This window comes from Taurulus bubalis (genome assembly GCF_910589615.1).
Source record: "Taurulus bubalis genome assembly, chromosome: 17".
NCBI lineage: Eukaryota > Metazoa > Chordata > Actinopteri > Perciformes > Cottidae > Taurulus > Taurulus bubalis.
The window spans coordinates 13,181,309-13,202,866 of NC_136605.1; the positions used below are offsets into that span (position 1 = coordinate 13,181,309).

Genomic DNA, 21,558 nt, shown 5'->3' on the forward strand with positions numbered 1-21,558 from the left:
ATCTAAGTCCAATCACATCCTTTACATCAACAAATCTGTCATATTGCGCTTGAGACTACAGCTCCCAGAGTTCTTTGGTTTGGTCACATGATCCAATAGCTCAGTATGCAGCTGACTTTTAAATTTGAGTGAAACCTATATTAATTAATTAATTAATGTTTTGGTCATTGGGGCAGCACAACTATAAAGTTATGATAAATGTGTTAGCGAACAGTTATTTAGCAACATATTCAACATAAATGGAGTAGCATTAGCATTCATTATATTTACTCTCAAGTTTAGTAAAATATTTGTCACTTTAGCTACTAAATGCTCCACTATGTTCAGCTGCTCGCTCCCTTTGCCTGTTTGGTGCTGAGCACAGCGGGGTTATCAGAGCTTTTTGTTGAAACCCACTGGGCCCTTGGCGATTGGAAAGGATGATAATGTCACTCGCGCAGTCACAATGGAGTCTTTTGTGGAATTGTGGCCAACCTTGTTAAGGCCTTCAGTGTTTATATTTCTCCACTAACCAGGAATTCATCATGTTTTCAAATGAATTGCTGTTCCACTGACTGACTCTTTCATCCCCAGGACAATTTCCTACCGGTCACTCCCCTGCACATCCCTCCATACTTCATCTTTAAATACACTTGCCACTTTCACATACACTTTCAGTACACTTGTTTATAGTACTGCTATCTGTTTGTCTGTGCACTTTATTGTATATGTTATATTCTTTTATAAATGTAATATGTTTCTATTTCTTGCACTGTGTTGATTGTCTAATGTATACACCACCTGCCAAGACAAATGCGTATGTGAAACATGCCTGGCAATAAATGGATCTGATTCTGATTAACTTGGATTGTCTCTTGGAATAAAACTTTCCATTATGTTGCTCTCAGGTAAATAGCAATGTGCAAACAGGATGAGTTGCCAGGTTCCACAGTGGCTCATAGTGGAAGCAGTTTGGTTGGACAAGAGTTTAATGAGCATCATTGTACAGGAAATTAATGGACTACATATTTGTTTGGCAAGTGTAACTAATAAAGAGCTAAATTGTGTTGCAATGTACAGTCAAAACAAAATCATATCTTCATTCTGTCTTGGGGCCAACTTGATTTAGCATTTGTTGCCATGTCTAGAACCAAGTTTGATTATTACGCAGTGAAAATGAAGTCAGTACTTTGTTCAAATAAATAACGTGCATGCTTATTCATGAGATGTAGAATGCAGTAATTGTAATAGCTCTGCTGTCACCGTGCTGAATATAAATACTCATCAGATAGTTTTTGATTTGTTACTTTCTCATTCCTCAAGGTTTGTGCACTGTATTGTTGAGTGTCACCAGCATGTTTATGTCAAGCTGAATGTGAAAGTATGTTAATAAAGGACACTATTTCCGTGCAGAGATGGTAATAAGGTAAAAGGTTGTTTGGTTATTTAATGCATGTAATATGTTCTTCTGAACACTTGGTGGAGCAACAGATACCAGAATACAACATGAATGGATTTAAAGTGCTGCAGTGCCATCTCCTGGTGAACTTCTTCATGTGTCCACAGCCTTTCTGAATGACACAACACCTCTTTATGGTAATACACGTATCATCAATATTATACAACATATCATATCCGTATGTTACGTGTTTTTTCTGTTAGTATAAAAGCCACAAATGTACAACAAAAACTATTTAGAGCTTTGCACCATGTGTACAACAGTGTCATGTTATTTAGTTGTTTCTGTGGTAACCTGGAGAACAGGTGAAACATGAACTTTTCTTTGGGGGGTCATCTTCTCTTCCAGAGCAGCTTTAATCACCTGTGGGACTTGTGTTTTCCAAGAGAAAGTAAAGATAACGCACACATTCCCCACCTTGAACTGTAAATAAATCCTTTCTTCTGTTTGATTCCAAGTTCCCCCAGCGCAGAGAGAGGAAGTGTGTTTGTGTATGCAGGAGGTGGGCGAGATACACTGGGTGTTGTGTGTTTAGCTGTTACAAGAGGCCCAGTTTCTACTTCCTTATATTGTTCAATGGGTTGAGTGGGTTTGGATAATGAGCAATATGTGAATGGGGATGAACAATGTCTAATTCTAATATGTTTTAGATCATTTTTAAATGGATGTTTAAATTATTTTCGGTGGACGGGTAATAATAAAAAGTTAAAAGGTTGAACAGACATGTTTTAACAGTTAGAGGAGAGCTTTGGAGGGACTGTATCTGAGATTATGTTGCCACTCATGACACGGAGGTTGCTGTGAGGAAAGTGGTTGAGCCTCAGCTGTTGTTATGATCCGAGGACCAGGGTGACCGGACCGCTTTGCATCTGTTGCTCGACAGATGCAAAGTTATTACTGTGTCGAGCAGTTGTCCTGTGTTTTGCAACCAAGTGTTTATTATAGCTGGAGGTGCAGAGATCACGATGAGAGTGAGGGGCAGAGAAGTGTGTCCTTGAGGTCCGTTATATATTTCGTATTTTTTTAATTATTTAAATTATTCTGTTTGTACTATTTTTACCTGTTTGTTTCACGTCATGTTTTGCACGGTTTGTATGTATTATATTTTGTCATTTCTGATGATCTCAGGAAGATTAGCGGCCGCTAAGGCGTCAGATAATGGGGATCCAGTTAATAAACTAAACTAAACTATACACAGATGTAGATGTATAAGAAAACACAAACAACAAAGAAAGACGCCGCCCCTGTGCTGAATAATGAAACTGCTTGTGTCTGAAATTGAATATAATGAAGAGCATAAAGCAAACAACAAATGAGCAATGATGCAAATTCAAAGAAATTAGTGTGTATGGCTCTGTATAGCTAAATGTAGGTTGTTTTATTAAACCGGCATGTGACTTGCATCCACCTTCCCATCCTCTCAGATGCTGATAATTGATGTTATTACATGACTGTGGGTTGAATTTTGACAGGGACGCCAGAGATGAACCGTAGCCCAAAAATGTAGGGGAATCCCCCTTACCTCCCTCCCCCCAACCTTCCTGCCAAAATGTGGCTTGTTTTGCTAGTCAAATCAGCTGCCTATTTCAGAGGAGAACTGGGGACAAGAGAGAGGGAGGCGGGAAAGAAATTGGGATGAAAAGCAAGTGATACCCAAGTCTGGCGGTGCCAACCTGCCTTGTGATGAAAGATCATGAGTGGTATTTGGAAAGTCCCCGCAGAGCAAAAACCTGGGAGTCCAAAAGGGGCTTCTTCTTTACCTCCTGACAAAATCAACATCCCATTATGAAGGTGATTTTGTTCTGTTCCTTTAGTTATGTTTTCGTCTTGTGACGGGGAAGTGCATGGGCAGAGGGCGATTGTGCTTCAGGATGCAGAGGGAGTCTAGAATTATGGGCGATTTGAAAGCTTTTCTGGACCGGGTTCAAGAAGTGCTGACGAAGCAAGACTAAACATCGCAAACCGCAGTTGAAAGATTTGCACATGTGCTGGCTCCCCCTGTGCTCCTGCCACCCCGGGATTAGTCCCATCCTACACTTTACACGTGTGCAGGCAGGCATGTGTACACACGCACGCGCACGCGCACACACACACACACACACACACACACACACACACACACACACACACACACACACACACGCTCTACATGCATTATGCACCCTATAGTTGGAGTGGAGGAAGGAAAGCAAAGCTGAGAAAGAGAGGTAAGTGTCAAGAATGATGGGAAAATGAGAAATAAGAAACACAGAATTCCTGAGTAACCACAAGCAGCAGCATAAATAAAGTAAGCTACCACTTTGCAGTGCATGAAGTGTGCTTGGCATCAGTTGTAAATTAGACTCTATTTGGATATGTCAAACGGATTAAACACAATATATAATCATTTAAAAATAAAAAAGTATGTGTTAGTGAGAATGAAATCCCAAATGGGTTTATGAGGGCAATTAACAAAATAGAAACAAAAGAGTATAATTAGATTCAGTCAATACATTTATTGCAATTTACAGTTTTATTTGGGCAGAGGATTACTTTGAGAGTTTGTTGGTCATCGGTTGTACTCATTCAGGTAAGGTTTAACGAAATGATACCTTCTGGAGCAAATAGTAGAAATTTAGATAAGCTCATCCTGACTAGATGTTAAATACCTGCCATGCTTCAAACCTTCACCCAAAAATCTTTCTCAAGGGAGATAATTTGACTTGTCAGAGCAAGAAGCACAGCTGTAACTATGTAATAGTAATAACATACATGACTGCATCATTCCATCATTTCATTAAGCACTATAAAGCAACCATTAACCATTCACATCACCACACCTGCCTGTGGGACTGGAACGTATAACCCTTCCTATTTCTGCTTATAAAAACAAATTAGATACTTGCGTGCAAATGCCATTTTAAAAACTGTCTTTTTGTGGTGCCTTTTAAAGGATTTGAACTCCAGTGATTTAATCTGTTATATCGTGGATTTCTGACCTCCAGTAACCTTCACCAGTTTGCTGGCCCATCTGCTTGCCCTGTGCAGTCTCCCTCCCCTGCAGCAGTGAGAGCTCCTCTTCTCAGGGGTATCACACGGCAAATCACACAGTGAAATATCTGTTTTATTTAAAAGCAGATCACTTTTCACATTCGATCATATAATCCCAGCACACCATCCTACCCCACTTCCACTGCCAGGAAGGGAAATGCTAGCTACCTGGCTAGCTGTGTGTGTGCACTTCCTATGCATACCTTTGTAGCCCACCATATCTTTGGCATTCGTGATTGAACGTAGCGGAAGAAAGATAATAATAGCTTTTCCAACTCAATATAAAGATATCCAGATCAGAGTTAAACATGAGAAAGAATAAACGTTCTAAACGGATCATTTTAATATATGTAGCAAGAGTTCTCTTGGAAGATGATTTCAGGCGACAGTACGTCCAAAATAAGAGTATGAAATCCATTTCTGTAGCAACATACTATATATTCTCTCTTGTTCAGTGGAAAGCTTTACCATTTCCTCTCCAAACACACTCCTCCTCCACGAAACCATAAAAACAGTCGGCCGAGAAGCATGCCTCTTGCCTATAAGGGGTCAAAGTTCAAGCTCATTAGCTGCTACAGGGAATAGTTTCTCTTTCTGGCAGAAGTGAGAGTTCACTGCATCCCCCTTCCTCTAGTAGCTCGGCCTTCTCTCTGTCCTTCTCATGTGTTGGTCTCAGACCTTTACCATCACTTCATAACCATGTGACATCACGGCGCTGTCACCAAGACAAATGGTGATTTTTCAGGTTTTTTTCTTTCACTGAAGCAGCTAGCTGGGATGCGACATGTGACTGGAAGTGGATTGTTGGCAACTTGGACACGTTGGAGCCCTTCTTCTGACTCTTGGCTGAAGAACTGAGGAGAGACTTGTAAGGGAGACTTTTATCTGTGGTCATGAGGGAATGTAAGCACCCAGCGTGTAACACACCACACGTGAGATTTGAATTGTTTTATTGAATCTTTTTGTTGAGCTTTATTTTTATGAATACACAACCAATAAGCTGCATAATGACTATTTAAGCAGGCAGACATTTGATCTCTGACTTTTGTTGATTTTGAACCCAAACCAGGCCGTTTACTTTTTCGGGGTTCAGACTGTGTGTCCTTACTGAGTGTTAAACATAATCCTTATTTCCTGGCCTTTCTGAAAAGTCAACATAGTGCTGTCAAACATCATTGTTGCTTCACTAAGAAATATTATGAATATAATAGTCCTTAAACACTGACTGTTGTCAAGTTGATTCTATACGTGGGAAGCAAGGCCAAGACAAACATGACATTACCTTAAGGAATACAGAGTAGAGGAAGGAGGATTGGAAACCACCGACTCCAGTCCTATCCCAGTCTTTTATTACTGGCTATATTGTGGTCAAGATTGACGATTCCAGACACAAACGCTACCTTTCACCATTTACCTAAACTGAGTCATCCCTTCCATCTTGCGTCATTCCCATCGCATAACACCAAGTTTGGAGGGATGTGCTGGCAACAGGCTAGCATAACCGTAAAGTTTGTGTATGCTTTATCTCTCACCCTCTTATATCTTGCCCTCAATCAGCAAACATGCTGCTCTAATTTTAATTCATTCAAATCATCATCAGCCTCGGCTGATCCAAATATAATTGGCCGCACCAATTTGCATCGAGCCGCGTTTAGTTGCTGCAGTCAAATCGAACTGCTGGTCTCTCTAGCACAGCGGTGAAAAGCCACAGTGCAGGGCCTCTGTGTGTCCCCAATGTCTCCCTGTCTGTGAGAGCAAGTGACGGTCAGGGACCCAGTGACGGTTTGGAGGCGCCAGAGCATTGTGCAGTGGGCGACCTCTGCAACCACACTGAGGTTTCTTGCTTTGCTGTAATGACTCAGCCCACCACTAAAAGGCTAAGACTTCCTCTCATTACCAATGCTCAGTCCCAGCTCCCCAGCCTCTCGGAGGCCGCAGTCAAGGGGGTCTAGCTGAGGAGTGGAAGACCGAGGGTGAAAGGCTGAAAGCAAATATTATGGTTGCATTATTTGCTCTATTTGGTTAGTTGCAGTGCTCTTCAGGTTGCCTGTTTACTGAATGCAGCTGATCAACTTGGTGGGTTTGGTTCTGAGTCTTAAATGTGTTAAAATGTTGCATGAGAGGAAAATGTCAAGGAGGCGGTAAAGCAGGATTCATATCTGTTTGATGCTCCACGTTTGTGATTCTTGGGAGATGGTAAGGACTGCTATGATTCATCAGCTTTATGTATTTTGCAGTTGTGTGAATGCACAAAAAAAGAGTGAAAAGAAAAAGAAGAAAAAAAACAATTGAATAATATCTTGAAAGATTTGTTTCTATTTGCTTTAACACATTCACTACAACTGCAACTTGTTCGGAGATCACTGTCTGTACATACAGTGTGTCGCTCATTTCAAAGTAGAGAGCAGGAGTGTTTCACAGTGTTTTGCCCCCTCAACCACTTACTTTGTAGGTCCTCACACACACACACACACACACACACACACACACACACACACACACACACACACACACACACACACACACACACACACACATACACACGCCTCTCCTGCTGGCCCCATATTGTTTTATTCTTTGACAATAGATTTAGTTACATAATGAACCCCATCCATATCAAAGGCTGGACCAGGGATAGACTGGCATTGCTCCAAGCCCCTCAGAATGGGCCAAAACCACATGGGAGAACAAACTCTTTCCTATTTTTTCCCCTCTCCTCTGCTCTTTGTCATACCACAAAAGATATCAAGTGTGAGAGGATGGACATGTGTTGCTGATCATGTGCTTATTAAACAAATATTGCAATGGTCACCTAATATGTTGTGGTGTACTGTCCGTTTTACTACGGCCCGGAAACCAGAGAAAGTGCGGCATCACAGATATAGTTTTAAAATGCATTTCCCATGGCACTGTAAGAATTCAGCCAGTGAGTATAGACAACCCGACCGCAGGCTTGTATGTTATATGTGCAGGGTAAATAGGTTTTGATAGGCTCTGCTGTTTGTCTGAATCGCCATGTTGCACTGGGCGACAAGATTTGGTGCTCCCACAGAGCGCGCTCACACACGGCTCTGCCAAAACTCAGCTACATTTAAAACTGTGGTCCTGCTGTCCCTGCCACACTTTTTGCCAAGCAGCTCCACAAGCAAGAGAAAAAAGGAAGAGATCGTTTTTCTTTTTCTTTCTACCTGAGACTTTCCAGCCTTCTGTTCGTTTCCCCGTCTTTTTTTTCTTTTTGTTGACTTCTCTACTCTGGCGTTGTCTCTACCTCTATGCATCAGTAGCATGAAAAATGTGTGGCAAATGTTCCTCCCACACGTTCCAGGGTCTTACAGGATCCCACATGCTGGTGGCTCAGTCTCTCTTCCTCTGTGTCATTGGTGATGGGGCAGTGCAACTTGTGTGGGTGCAGGGGGCCGTGGGGCAGCGTAACAATGTGTGTGTGTGTGTGTGTGTGTGTGTGTGTGTGTGTGTGTGTGTGTGTGTGTGTGTGTAGGGGGAGCAAATGTGTGAATTACAAATTTAAAATTGATTGAGGGTCTCAATAATCTTCAAGTCCCCACTAATGTCACTTTAAATGACTGTAAGATATAAATAATGAACATATTAAGATTCTGGAAGGCAACAAGCATATTTTCACATACATGCAGAACAAGATCATTTGTTTTTTTTAAAAGCTGTTTCCTTTTTAAAGTTCAAAGGGAAAAAAGAGATATTACGGCAATGACTGTCAATCATCAAATGTCTTTGCAGTGTGACTAAAACCGGATAGTACGTGTCTCTGTGATGAGGAGAGAGGCAGGAAGTGTGAAGTGAAGAGGGTTGAGATGAGACAACTTCAAGTAAAGATGGAGAAAGTACATGACGAGGGAACCGTGCCACAGTTCAACACAAGCAGAAAGCTGTGACAATGAAAACACAGCCATAGTTACTAATCAACAAGTCTTAAAGCTGTGGAAAGAAGATGAGCAGCTATGCTGCCACCCCATTCACAATTGAGATGTGCCAAGAAAAAGTGAAAAGGAGAGAACAAATGAAAAAAGACAGTGAAAGACTGTGGACAACTGTTCAGAGAACAGAACATGACCAGATGTCAAAATGTTGCAGATTTTTTTTCAATTTCCTTTATTTCTTTTCTGCCTTTTACATTTTTTGTTATTTTGCAACACTCCACCTGTGATGGCTGTTTGTTTCAACACCATCACTATCACCATTTTACAGAGCTGATAACCCCATTTTTTGTAAAATAATATTAATTTATTTGTTTGTTTTTATACTTTTGAGTGTGTGCTTTTTACCAAAAGTGAATTTTGTGTGTTTATGGGATTTGTGAGTACCAGAAAGTTTCATTAATCAGAAAAGTAGTAAAAAAAAAAGAAACTGCTACTCTCTTTCTATGGTGCAGTAATCCCTACCCATCTGGCACTCAGAGCAGGTTGAAACAGACACCGAGAAATATTAGCAATAGTTTTAGACCCAGGTCTGATTATCTTTTCAGTAAACAACCATAATCAGTCGCTCCACTGGGACAGATTTACTTCAAAATGGAATTTGTTTTCCATGCCATGATTGAAGCACAATATTTTAGATTTACTGAGTATTTAAAATAGCTTCATTCATTGATCTCTCTTGATTTACCAAGAAATATTTAAATCCTTAAAGTACAAAGAAAATGCAACTTTATTAACATTCAAACCAAAACTGTAATGGTTTGGACTTCCAGACACTTTGAAATAAACTCTTTTTTTTCTCTCAGACATTCTAGTTAGCAGCTAAACTGGTTGAAGTCAGGTCCTTACAGGAAATGGTTGATTGCTGGCTAGATGTAGATTACCTTGGAGAAGCCGGCAACAATTTAGTGGCATTTCGAGAGCCGGACTGTTGGCACTGTGCTTCCCTCCCTTCTTCTCTGTGAGGTCAATGTTGGTTCTGTCTGCCACCCTGTTTTGCTTGGCCTGGTCCTGCCAGTGAACAAAGGAGTCACCAATAATTTAATAGAGTCCTTTATTTAGTAAGAAGAACATTGAGACGAGGCAAAATAAGCCTCAGGAAGTCATTTACTTGGGCGGAGCAGCTAGAATTTAGTTGAGCATGTTTGCTTTACATACTGTTGACACAGTTAACCATTTTTACTTGATCCATACTTTGTGAAAGTGCAGGATGCAAACCTCTAAGTAACAATGTTATCTGTAAAATTGTTGCAAATTTCGTCGAGAAATCTAAAGTAGAACATCTCTAGTTCAAAAGTGTTGACGGCATCCCCCAAATATATGAGAAGGATGAATACATTTCAATTGTGGTGGAAGCAAACATACAATAATAAGGTAAAAAAATAAAATGCACATCAACATAACTTATTAAACTGTTATATAACTTATTCAATCATTTCCGAACACATTTTCTTCTGTTTATAGACAAACTAATTAGATGTAATGGACTTGGTGCATCAATTGGACTCAGGCTGGGCGCATTCAGTGACAAGCAATAATCATGCTTTATGTCCACTTCATTTCCCTTGCAAATCAGCCTTGCATTCCCAGAGTTTTCACAGTTCCCAGCTCCCTCCTTTTCCCCGAAACATGCCTTGAGTCCGCCAGGCTCATTAAACAGGATGAGACTATTACCAGGCGAGTTATCCTGCTCCTAACAATGGGATGTGGTCAGGTGGTGGAAGCACCAGTTTCACTAGGTTCACCTCGCCTTCCCCTTCGTGTCCTCTGGGTCTGAGACCGCGACTCCAATTTTGGCCAATAAGGCCCTACGCTCCGTAAACAATAACTGTGACAGCTGGAATGTAGCACGGCCTCAGTCCGGCAATGTTGAAATGACTCGAAATTATATTTCATTTCCAATTACTGCTTTTGTGTGAGTGGGAGAGTCTGTGCAAGCATTTACTGTATGTGGTGCACTGTGGTTGTACCCAATGTGAGTTTGTGTCATAAATGTTCAGTTCTTATCAGGCGAGTCGCAACTGCAGTGTAAAAAAAAAGAAAGCTAACTCATTCCTTCATTCAATATGCTTTGCTGATGTAACTCAGTGATGTTGCCCAACCCCCCCATTCTAGTTAATTTTTGTTCGCTATATACAGTCGGGCTTTCAAGAGGCCCAATCAGAAACTGTGGACAAGTTCCAGGGAAATGGGACCCAAGCACCCTGAAGAGCCTTTTTGCCTCACTTTTATTCACTCCTGTTCTTTCTCAAGAGTTCCTCCTGAAAGTATTTGGCAAACACTGGTGAAAAAAAAAGACTTTGAGGGAAGAAAAACAACAAGTTGTTCTTGAGCCACCCACTCCCCATCTGCTGTGGTATTATCTTCTTTTATTATCTACAGATTATGTGCGCTGATATGATTTCTACAGTTTGGTCGGGTGGTCATTGTGGTTGTTCTTGTTGTGTTTTTTGTTTGTGGAGTGCTGTGATATGAGACAGCGAGGGGGGAGAGGAGGGGGATCCTCCCCCATGTGCATCTAATCATTCATTCAGCACCCTCTTAATGGCTTGTCAGTTCCCCTTGCCCTTCCATTTTCTGTCCAATTAATTCCTTTCTAGCTCTCCGGATAAAGGGACACAATGGTACCCCTCCACAGCATAATGAATCATTAAAATTCAGCAGCGCGGCCCTGGCACTTGGCTTCTCCCTGGGCTGGTTAGGGACGGCTGCTTGGCATGCATGCCAGGGCCAACTTGAGCGCCCTGCCCGCTGGACCAGCAGAGATGGGATCTCTCCTCATTCCTCTCTTGTCTGTGGTTAAGCAAAAAAATACTGAGCGTACAGTTTTAGGTGCATACGTCTAACTGTCAATTTAAGGCCTTGTCAGGTCAGAAGGTTATAAAATTGGTATTAAGCTATTTACTGCAATGTGTTTAATTTCCAATATAAATATCTATATTATAAAAAACTGACGAGATAAAAAGCTTATTTTCTGAACAACAAATTATAATGCATTTTGTAAAAAAAAACTATCTTGCACGTCCACCTGATTCAATCAGCATCCAATTACATTTTCTGTGAAAGTTTAATTACTGTCTGTTTGGTAAACTAAGAATAATTATCTAAATGCCGCACTGGTCTCCCCTCACAGCTGTACAGATGTTAGATAAAGCTGGGATCCAGCACAATGGGAGACCCATACACATGCTCACTTTAGTGCAATTCATTCTATTTATTTATAAATGTTCGAGACACAAGTCGTTTCCAAATATATTTAAGAACAAATATGTACATGAAGTTGAAACTACAAATGGAAGCAAATAAGAATGACAAAGACAAATATGAAGAAAAAATTATCTTTTTATTTAAAAAAAATGGCCAGCATATGGGTTAGCTGTGCGAGTGTGAATGAAACTCTAGTTAATGGAACAACGATCATTTTCACAGCCTTTCTCAAAATTATACACCAGAATAATATACAAACAGTCCTGTGGACAAAACGCAGAGCCCGATGCTCCGTACGCTTCTCATACAGCATCTCACAGAACATTAAAAACCAAGGCTGTAAGGAATGATATCAAATTAAGGATATAATCAGGAGTTAACTGTAGGAATATCTGGTGTTGATTACTGATTGTGTGCTGCCTGAAGTTTGTTAATCATTCAATTTCATATTGAAATACTGACAGTAAGCATTAGAAGGCACAAAAACGCTTTGCGCGAGTCTGCAGCAGTGAGTTGGAACTTGATGGTTGATGAGATAAATATGGGCAAACACTCACACACTCTTATTTCCTCCTTGAACCCTAAACACTCTTCTTTGAGTAACGGATGCATTTAAAGATAACTTTCAGGAAAGAGTTGATTATCATTTGGTGTCATGAGATATGCATCTCTTCCCAAAGAAATGGCTCACACATTCAGAAGCACTCTATCTCCCTGACACACACGAACACACAGATGCATGTGCGTGCACATATCCGTGTGCTGTTCATCCACGTATGCAGGAGGTCCAGCTGACACGTCACTCAGAGTGTGTGGTGTTATTTTACCCCATTTCCTTTAACCCTAGATCATGACTAATCGCGATTTGCCAAGCATTGCTTGCAGACACCTGTTCTGTCCTCTGCGAGTCTGCTGGTCAAGCTCACTCTGTTTGCTTGCAACTTGGAATGGAGATGTTAGTGGAAAATGATCTTCAACGGAATGACATTAAAATCATAGTACTTGCATTATCACTTCATGTACCGTGTTTTCATTAAAAGCCAAACAGTACTGTAATAACCAAACCCACATTACATGTGTTTATCTACTTAAGAACACAAAAAAACAATAATGCATGAACATAAATACAAATAAGACTTTTATGCCAAACATGACACTTTAAGATTTAATACGAGCCATTTAGTTAAGACTGGTCGACGGATGCAAATGGCTGCGATATAGCTCAGGCCATTAAATGTAAATTTGACTGCAAATTCACATAATTGGTCCGGTGTACATTCTCCAATGTATCCGCTTCTCCATCTGCTTCTTAGCAGAATTGAGCCAAACAGTTTCTCTCTTACAAATCTCCGTGGCAGGCCTTTGCTTTACCTCAAATGTGCACACACGTGCAATCTTTAACTGGAAAAAGATGGGGGTGAGGGGGCGGGGCATACAGGATGTAGGCGTAGGCGACACGTCCTCATGGAGGAGTTTTGGCTCGTCAACAACACAATTTGTCTTTGTGAAACAAGTCTGTGTTTTAATCACAACGATATAACTTTGTATAAAATCAGCAGGCACTTTTTTTTTCTTTTGCTTGTTTAACGGTTCAAAATGGTCACAGGTAGCCTACTACACATACTTCTCCACCTGCCCCTCACTTCCTTCATTAGTAGTGCATCAATCTGAATGAGTCTCTGGTGCGAACCGACTGCTTCTTGTCCCTTCAAGGTCGAGACAGCGTAGTGTAGACGGGCTGGTCCCAGCTGGAGGCGGTGGGGCTGTGGGCAGGAGCCATGGACAGACTGTTGAGGATCGGGCTGCCGTAGGGCCGCCTGGATGAGTGGAAGTACGGGTACTGGTAGAGGCTGGATGGGTAGCCTGAGTAAGGGTTATAATAGTTAGAGCTCTGCAGGTCAGTATAGTCACACTGGGAGCTGGAGAACGAGGCCGCGGCCGAGGCAGCTGAAGTGGCCGAGGTGACGCAGGCCTGGCTACTGTAGGAGCCGTACTCAGAGTGTGATGGGGACCCGTGGGAGTGCTCGCTGTAGTGGCTGGGGCTCAGTTGCTCTGTTTTAATATGGAGCCGATGCTGGCCCACCTCGCTGGCGGAGGAGGCGGAGGAGGACATGGCACTCTTGCGGCTCCACACCGACCCGTTGGCGCCTGCGTGGCCGTATGAGGAAGTGTAAGACCCACCAGGCACCGAAGCCTGCCCGTGGCTGTGGTCTGAGGGCAGGGTGGAGGAGCCCGAGGCGTGGCCGTTGAGCGGGAGGTACTGGTCAAACTCGTGCACGTCGAAGGTCTCCATGTTGCTGATGACATCAGTGCTGAGCTCAGAGATGTCTACGTTGCTGAAGTCGATGTTTTGCCTGTTGCTATCAACAAGACGACGGCCTTCATGTTTCAGATCCTGCTTCACTCCGTGGTGCAGGTCTGTTTTGGGAGTAGTGGGTGGTGTAGGAGGACCATGGGGCTGCCCTGAAAACATTATGATATTACAGATTAGAATGAGGATTCATCACTCTAATTACAACATTATTTAAACAATTTACGGCCGCCTAAAACAAAAATAAATCCTAAAATAAAACTAGTACATTATTTCTTCTTCTATTAAATGTTGATGTCATACCATGCTCAGGGTGGTGATGTCCATCAGTCATTCCTGCCAGTCCTCCGATCCCTGGTTCAGCTTTATACATGTGATGAGCCAGTTCTGCTCCTGAGTCCGAGTCACTCTGGCCTGGTTTCATATTCTTCCGTCGCCGGGGCTGGTACTTGTAGTCTGGATGATCTTTCTTGTGCTGAACCCGGAGACGCTCTGCTTCATCTACAAACGGCCTCTTCTCACCTTCTGAGAGCAAACTATGATGACAAAAATACATTAAAATGTGTGCAGTCAAATAACAATACAAAGATAAAATTAATAGATGGCCCTGGTTACTTTTGAGGGTCAGAAGAAAATGTCAATTTTCTTTTTTTATTATTATTTTTCTTAATAATTTACGTTAAAAATCAAAAAACTTAAAAATATATGCAGTCAAATACATGTTTATATGTAAACTCTGAGCATGTTTATGAAATGATTGCCTCTGAGTGTCCTTGAAGGTATTCATGTTTAATAATATGCATTTAACTCTTCATCCCTGCGTATTTCTTTATCGAATAAAATGTTGACTTACCGCCACAATTTCCCAAGAGTCTTGCTCAGCTCTGCGTTGTGCAGGTGTGGATATTGATCCGCCAGCTTTCTGCGGGCCGCTTGCGCCCAAACCATGAACGCATTCATGGGTCTCTTAACATGAGGTTTATTCTTCAGAGATCCAATGCCCCTCACGGGCATGGGCACCAAGGACCAGTCGTATCCCTTAAGGACCTGAGAGACGGCGTCCCGTATGCAAGCTGGGAACCGGTCGTCATCCTCCGAGTCCAGTTTCTTGCCCAGACCGGCAATCAGGGATCCCTGGCCGTCGGAGCCCGTCGGTGAGGACGGAGCGTCGGAGTCGGACTCGTCCTGGGACATGGAGCTGGCTGTGCCCGTTGGACTGCACGGTTGGTCGCTGCCACACTTGTCATGCTCCTCTGTCATTTTTAACATTATTTGATCAGCCACTTCGGGGATGGAAATCCCAAAAAGGAATCTTCAAATAAAAACAAAAATCACTGAGTGTGCCTTTTACGCACGGTGCGCCACGGTAAATTCCTTCAACAATTTGAGTCAGTACGAGTCCGTTGTTTTCCTTCGGCTTTCCTGTTTGTTTGTCGTCGGTACTCTTGTCTATGCTGTCATGAGAGATGCAGTCGTGGAAGTTGTGGTCCACAATGTGAGCTAAGGAGCTACACGTTCCAGCAACTTGAGTTGCAGTTTTAAAACCATCACTCCACCCTTCGCCTGCGATTGGCTGGAACAAATCCCCACTTTGCCACCATTGGTTCCAGCTTCTACGTGGGCTTCATTATTAGTATTAATGATTTTCTTGTTTTCATTTATGACACCGTATTGTTTGTACTAAAGTTGCACACGCAATATATGTACAATGCTTTTAAGCAAATAAATGGCCCCAAAACTACTCCAGTTTTTAAAAACCATGTTGGATATTTATTATTTTGCTATTGTTTATACAGAAAATATAATCTTCAGTCTTTAAATCTTGCAATACAGGCTGATCAAATGCTTGTATTGTATGATATATACTTTCCTGTTGATACAGGATTTGATTTATTTAGAATAAGAATTGTGATGTTCCAAACACATTTAGAATGTCAGGAAAAGTTCATTTCACTTGATAATTAGATAAAATGCTAAAAGTAGATATTTTAAAAATATATAATAATGCTAATTTCTTTCTGAGATCAAGTTGACTCTGAACAAGAATACACCATCAGAAAAAATTGCGGCAGGCTGAGAGCGTGAAAGTCTGATAACTATTCATCCTTTAATATTTGGTCAAACATGTAATGGCAAACGTGTCAAAGCTGATAAAACATTTGCAGCAAGATTGCAAATTATAGCAAGTATATAATTAACTTCAAGTCTGAAAGATCTCCCCGTCAAAGATGCAGGATGCTCCTCCCACTCACAGGTATAACTGATGGCTTAATTTCTCGTTGAGTATAAATCCATATTTTAATAATTTATTACAACAATTATTCATCAATGTGGTTTTTTATAGAGGTACACACCTGGCTGTCTGTCTACTCCCCAAAACATTGTAATGACTCTGACACAAAAACTCTCACCCCAAAATTGATTGCTGACTAAAATATGTGTTGCGTTGATAACAAAATAAAACGATGTCACAAGTCTGTGAGCTCAATTGTAGCTTTGATAAATTATCAGAATTCCGAAGAGGAAGTTTGTTTGTCCCAGCGGTCCGTTTGTGATCCATACGTCAAACACCAGTGAAGCAGATTTTTTTATGACACTGAAGATACAAAGAGCAGAGGAGATAGGAGGGCAGATTGAATCACTGCCTTTGTTAAAGGTGTCTTTGTGTTCATTGTATTGGGGGATGATTTTTATCGCTGGCCTCGCTGTGAAAAGACAAGGTGTGTTTGTGCTAGACGGCAGTTTGCTTTGCTCGATGCACGCTGCAGGTGGCTGAGGGAAGAGGAGAGTTTGTAGCTTGGAAGCTTCACATGCAGTACAGAGTTAACTGCAGGCTTCGCAGTAAGGTAAGAAGTTGCATTGTTTGGCTTTTATTAACAATAGGCTTAAGAAGCAAAGGGCTTCTCCAGTGAATTTGAACATATTGTATTTGATTTCTGTGGAAGGATCATGAGTCTGCCTTTATTTAAACATGTCATACAAAATAACAGAACATTTCTATCACAAACGATAAAATGAAAGTGCTCCTTTGGTCAGTTCAGAGCAGACTGTCTAACAGCTGCTGTCAAAACACTCTGCTGGGTCAAGTTCAGTGTGTGTGCGTGTGCGTGTGCGTGTGCGTGTGTGTGTGTGTGTGTGTGTGTGTGTGTGTGTGTGTGAACAGACAGACAGGACAGCGGCTAGTTGTCAAACATGAGTGACTCTCACTTCACTCTCGGCCTGCTCCACATATGGAAAAGTATTTGCTGTCTGTATGCATGCAGAAAAGACTCTTGACTCAAGCATGACTCATGTTATATGTGCATATTACTATCACACATGCTTACCCTAACGCAAGGCTGTTGTTAATTTTGACTAGTAACTAACTAGTAAGCACTCAACAACTAGAAACCTCCATTAATTAATACATTTTCTGTAACACACATGACATAATCACTGACACATAAATGTAATTGATTGTCTGATCCTTTTTAACATTCTCTTTAGATTTGCAATACAGTCTGTGTTTGTGTCAAATGCAATGAAATCGCTGTCCTCGATCCCCATCTAAACTGCATCAACTGTTCCTGGCTCAAGTTGTCTCCCCACGAAATTTCATGGAAAACCTTCAGTCAGGGTTGATGTATCTGGCCAACTGACAAACAAACAGTTTGAAATTAATCAAACCAGTGTGTCATAGTTCAAACATAGTGCTTAGTTGTTGTTTTTTTTAATTTTTTTCTTTGAAAGAATAAGCAGCATTATATTTTAACATGATTTTAATAGCTGATAGAGCATTTGTTAAGTAGAGAAATTATTAAGAGAAGAACAAAAGCTCAAATTCCTCATCACTCACATCTGAAAAGGCTGAGAGTACGTCAGGATGAGTCCAACGTGAGTGACAGCTGCCATCATGCTGCTAAGCTGTGGGCCGGTCTTGGTTTCAGGGCAGAGAGAGGGGAGACAGACCTAAACAGACTCCAGCCGTTACCCGCCCCTTCATGCCTGTATTGTGGGGAGAAACTCTGGCCAGAGTTTGTGGGCTCTGAGCTCTTGATTAGAAAAGGAAGGAGCAACAGAGAGGCAACCCGCGCATGAACCTTTAGTGTCCCGAAGAATGAAGGAAGGTTTTAATGTTCCTATTTTTGCGAGATGCATCTCAAAGGAAAGACCAGGGTAAAGATTTTAATTTTTAGTTTTTTTCGAAGCCTTAGCAGAGCATGTTGGCTCATTTCTCCTTGGCCCGAGTCGCTTCTATCCCACATGTAAATTATACTCGCTGGCTTTTAATGTGCATACAAAATTAAATTACACAGTCAGCCGCAGGAATCCTGCCCCCTTTGGTCTCTGCTTCTGTGTTTTAATACACTTGGGCACATTTCTTCACTTTAGCCAAGTTATCGGACGGAGTATGTCGGCATAAATTGCCACAGCACTGTGTATGAATGTGTCGGGATGAACCAGATGAGGAGTTTATGAAGGTCAGGAAGTTCATAAAAAACTTAAGTTGAATACATGTTATGCATCCAACAACATATTGCATGTGAAACATACATTTAGTATTGAAATCCATATGTCTGTGCATAATGTATAAATTATAAAGAATCCTGATAGATTTTTGTATTTTTGGTATTTCCACATGGAACAACTGTGTAAACCGTCTCTCTACAGCCACCACAGCGCTCCGAACCCAAACCCAAACAGCAGGCCTTCATGTTGTAGAATAATCTCACTGATTGCACACTGAGTCAATGTAAATTTGCTGAACTGGGGAGACTGGCATGCCCTCCCTCACACCCAGACGATCCCGACCACTGCCTAACCACATGTGGAACAAGCTCTCGGGCCGCTAACAAGCCATATTTCACCCTGGCCCCACATCTACCAGACCACTTCTATCTTTGGTTTCACACACAAGAAAGTAATTAGTGTAAAATTCACAGATGAAAGTAAATGCAACTGGCAGGTAAGGATGGCTCCAGAGAGAACACTATTTTACAGCCCTGTGGAGATATAGGACATGCTATTGCTACTTTTTCAAGTGAAAGGATTTTCCAGGCAGGTTCTCACACACATTAAAGCGACTCTCAGTGATGGATGTACCTCCTCTTCCTTTCTGTCCCATCTCTACTCATCCCTTCCCCTCTGGAAGTTGCACGGTGGATGTTTTCCATTTTGGTCTGTGGCCAAATGTATTTTCCAGGTTTTCTACTTAGCGGGGTCGAGGACCCGGGGATGTTTGACTCCACTGGTTCCAATCACAGTCCAACCCCCATGACAGCTGCTGTGTGTTAGGACCTCCCATTGACCCCTGAACCTGCACTATCCTAAATTCATTCTATTAAAACACCATAATGAGGGGTTTACTGGACCAATTGCAGGTTTTATTTAAACCTATTAGTAGACACAGAGAGGTGGAGGGGAGGGGTTGAACCGTGAGGAGGGAAGGGCGGGAGTTTTGAAGAGATTGAAGGGGGAGTGTTTGAGACTGAAGGAAACAATTAGTCCAAAACGTCTCAGGGTGTGTTTGGCCTTCGGCCACGCTAGTTTTTAATGTCAAGAGTATTAAAAGAGCTCAAGTGTTTCCAGATTACTTGCAGTGTTTTCTCCCTGACATAACTGTTTTTTGAGGCAGCGGTTGGCTTGTGATAGTTCTCTATGTTCATGTGAAGTAGAGATTACGGACGGAGACGTTTTGGAAGCTGTAGTAGCTATGTTCAATCATTCTCCAGTTTCCTCGAGGCTCTCCTGTAAATCTTTGGTCTGCAAACTGTTAGAGGGTATTTTGGAAGTATAGTAACTTTCATGACGTGCAAGAACACTTTAAGCTTACGATATGAAGTGCCTGATTTAGGTTTTAACGCAAAGCTTCTGTTTGATCGTTGCCTGAAGGTTAAGCTCACAGTTGATTATTGGAGAATATCAGTGAACTTATATTTAATATTCCGTCTACAGTCTTGGATTTACAGAGAGGATCTTTAGCAGGGATGACACTTCCCATTGTGTATCTTGTCTCAGAGTTTTCCCAAGAGAAGCGTGACTCTGTGTGGGTTTTTTTTACACTTTGTGATCTGCAACCCCGTCTTTCTTCCCTCTCATCTTCACGGCATATGTTACGAATAAAATTTGCGGTGTGCTCAGTCTTTCACATTGTCTACTTTTTTCATCCTTGATTCTCATAAATCATCTTCCTAATTTGCCTGTGAGTTAGATGGTGCGAGACATGTAGACATTTAGGACGAGGCGGCAAGAGAACAGAGAGCCCCTTGACTTTACGGGAAATGGGAGGCCGCTCCACAAAAGCGAGACTATTTAGAGGACTTGTCTGGCTGCGGGAAGTTTGCCTCACAGCACTAAGATAACTGTGGTGGATTGTTTTTATTTGCCGATAATTAAAACAAGAATAAGAATCCATTTGCACTGCTCATCTTTAGGTTTCTTTTTTTATGAGCAGAAGATGACAATTTGCACATGCATGCACATATTTGCACACATCGTGAGTAGCAAGTGACAGCAGTGCACACAGAACGGCACAGTATGAAAGCTAAATCTCTTGTGTACAATTAATATAACAGGGGCTAATTTATAAGCTATGAAAATGATAATTGGTGGAGTGGATCAAATTCTCTAATTAGGCTTTCAGAGTACCAGCCAAGAGGTTGAATGTTTATGAACAGCAGTTGGTCCGTCTGTCTCCAGCCTGTCTGTAACCTACACTGTAAAACACATCAGCACACCTGCTGCTCACTCCATGGAGAGTGTTGTGGTCATTTGAATCCATAGGGTAATATATTATGTTATATATATATGATGTTACAGGGCTAATATCCATGGTTGATCCAAAAGTGGTAGCGCTTTAGTGTTCAATTAAAGGTGATTCACACTTTTTTACGTATTACATAGTACATAGGATTTGATTTACTGTATATCTATATTTTTATCGGTAGGAAGGCGTGTTTGAGGCTGCAGAAATACATTACTCTCCCCATCCTCCTCCATAACATGCTGTCTTTTGTCAACCCGTATCCATGTTCCCCTATAAACACCCATCAGGGTCCGCCTTACTGACCAGAGAAACCAGCATGGCAACATTATCCAGAGATTAGCACCATGCGCAGACACAGTCAGCTTCAGCACATAGCCTCAGATCTGTTGTCCAAAAGGCTCAAATGAAATCATGCTGCCTGACATGTCATCACCCTGGGAATGTAGCCGAGCATTGCACTCTCTCAACTAGCCACGGCATCAGCCCTCCATTCTGTATTGGTATTAGAACATCTGCTTCTTTTTATCTTCTTCTCAATTAGCACATCATTGTTTCCTTTTGCTTTGGTGGAGTTCATATGATCTGTCAGCTGGACGATGAGGAGTGGAAAGATAATAAGATGGAGGCCTCTACAGAAAGACGAGGACTGCACCAGGTAGTCCTTGGTGTGCTAATCTTAACCACAGGTGAGCCTTCATTCAGGAATAAGCTGGTTTTGTTCAGAGTTGGAGGGTGTGTGAACCCAGCTTCACTGCGAGGACAGGACCTCTGCTGTGCTATCATCAAGCTAGCTGTTGATGGTCAGTTAACGCCTCCAAAATGTAAACCAGACTGTCTTGTTTTCTCGGCTCGTTTTTCATGCGTTAAATAGAGGATA

At 41.7% G+C, this 21,558-nt stretch overlaps 1 protein-coding gene across 1 annotated transcript; it reads right to left on the minus strand.

Annotated features, from left to right (window-relative positions):
• Positions 1 to 11,742: 11,742 nt before the first annotated feature.
• On the minus strand, positions 11,743 to 15,205 carry LOC306749269 (transcription factor Sox-8-like; the record flags this gene model as incomplete). Its single annotated transcript, XM_079232535.1, has 3 exons — positions 11,743 to 14,088; positions 14,240 to 14,472; positions 14,790 to 15,205. The coding sequence occupies 3 exons, from the start codon at positions 15,203 to 15,205 to the stop codon at positions 13,334 to 13,336; spliced, it is 1,404 nt and encodes a 467-aa protein (XP_079088661.1). The 3' UTR covers positions 11,743 to 13,333.
• Between the last annotated feature and the right edge of the window lie 6,353 nt (positions 15,206 to 21,558).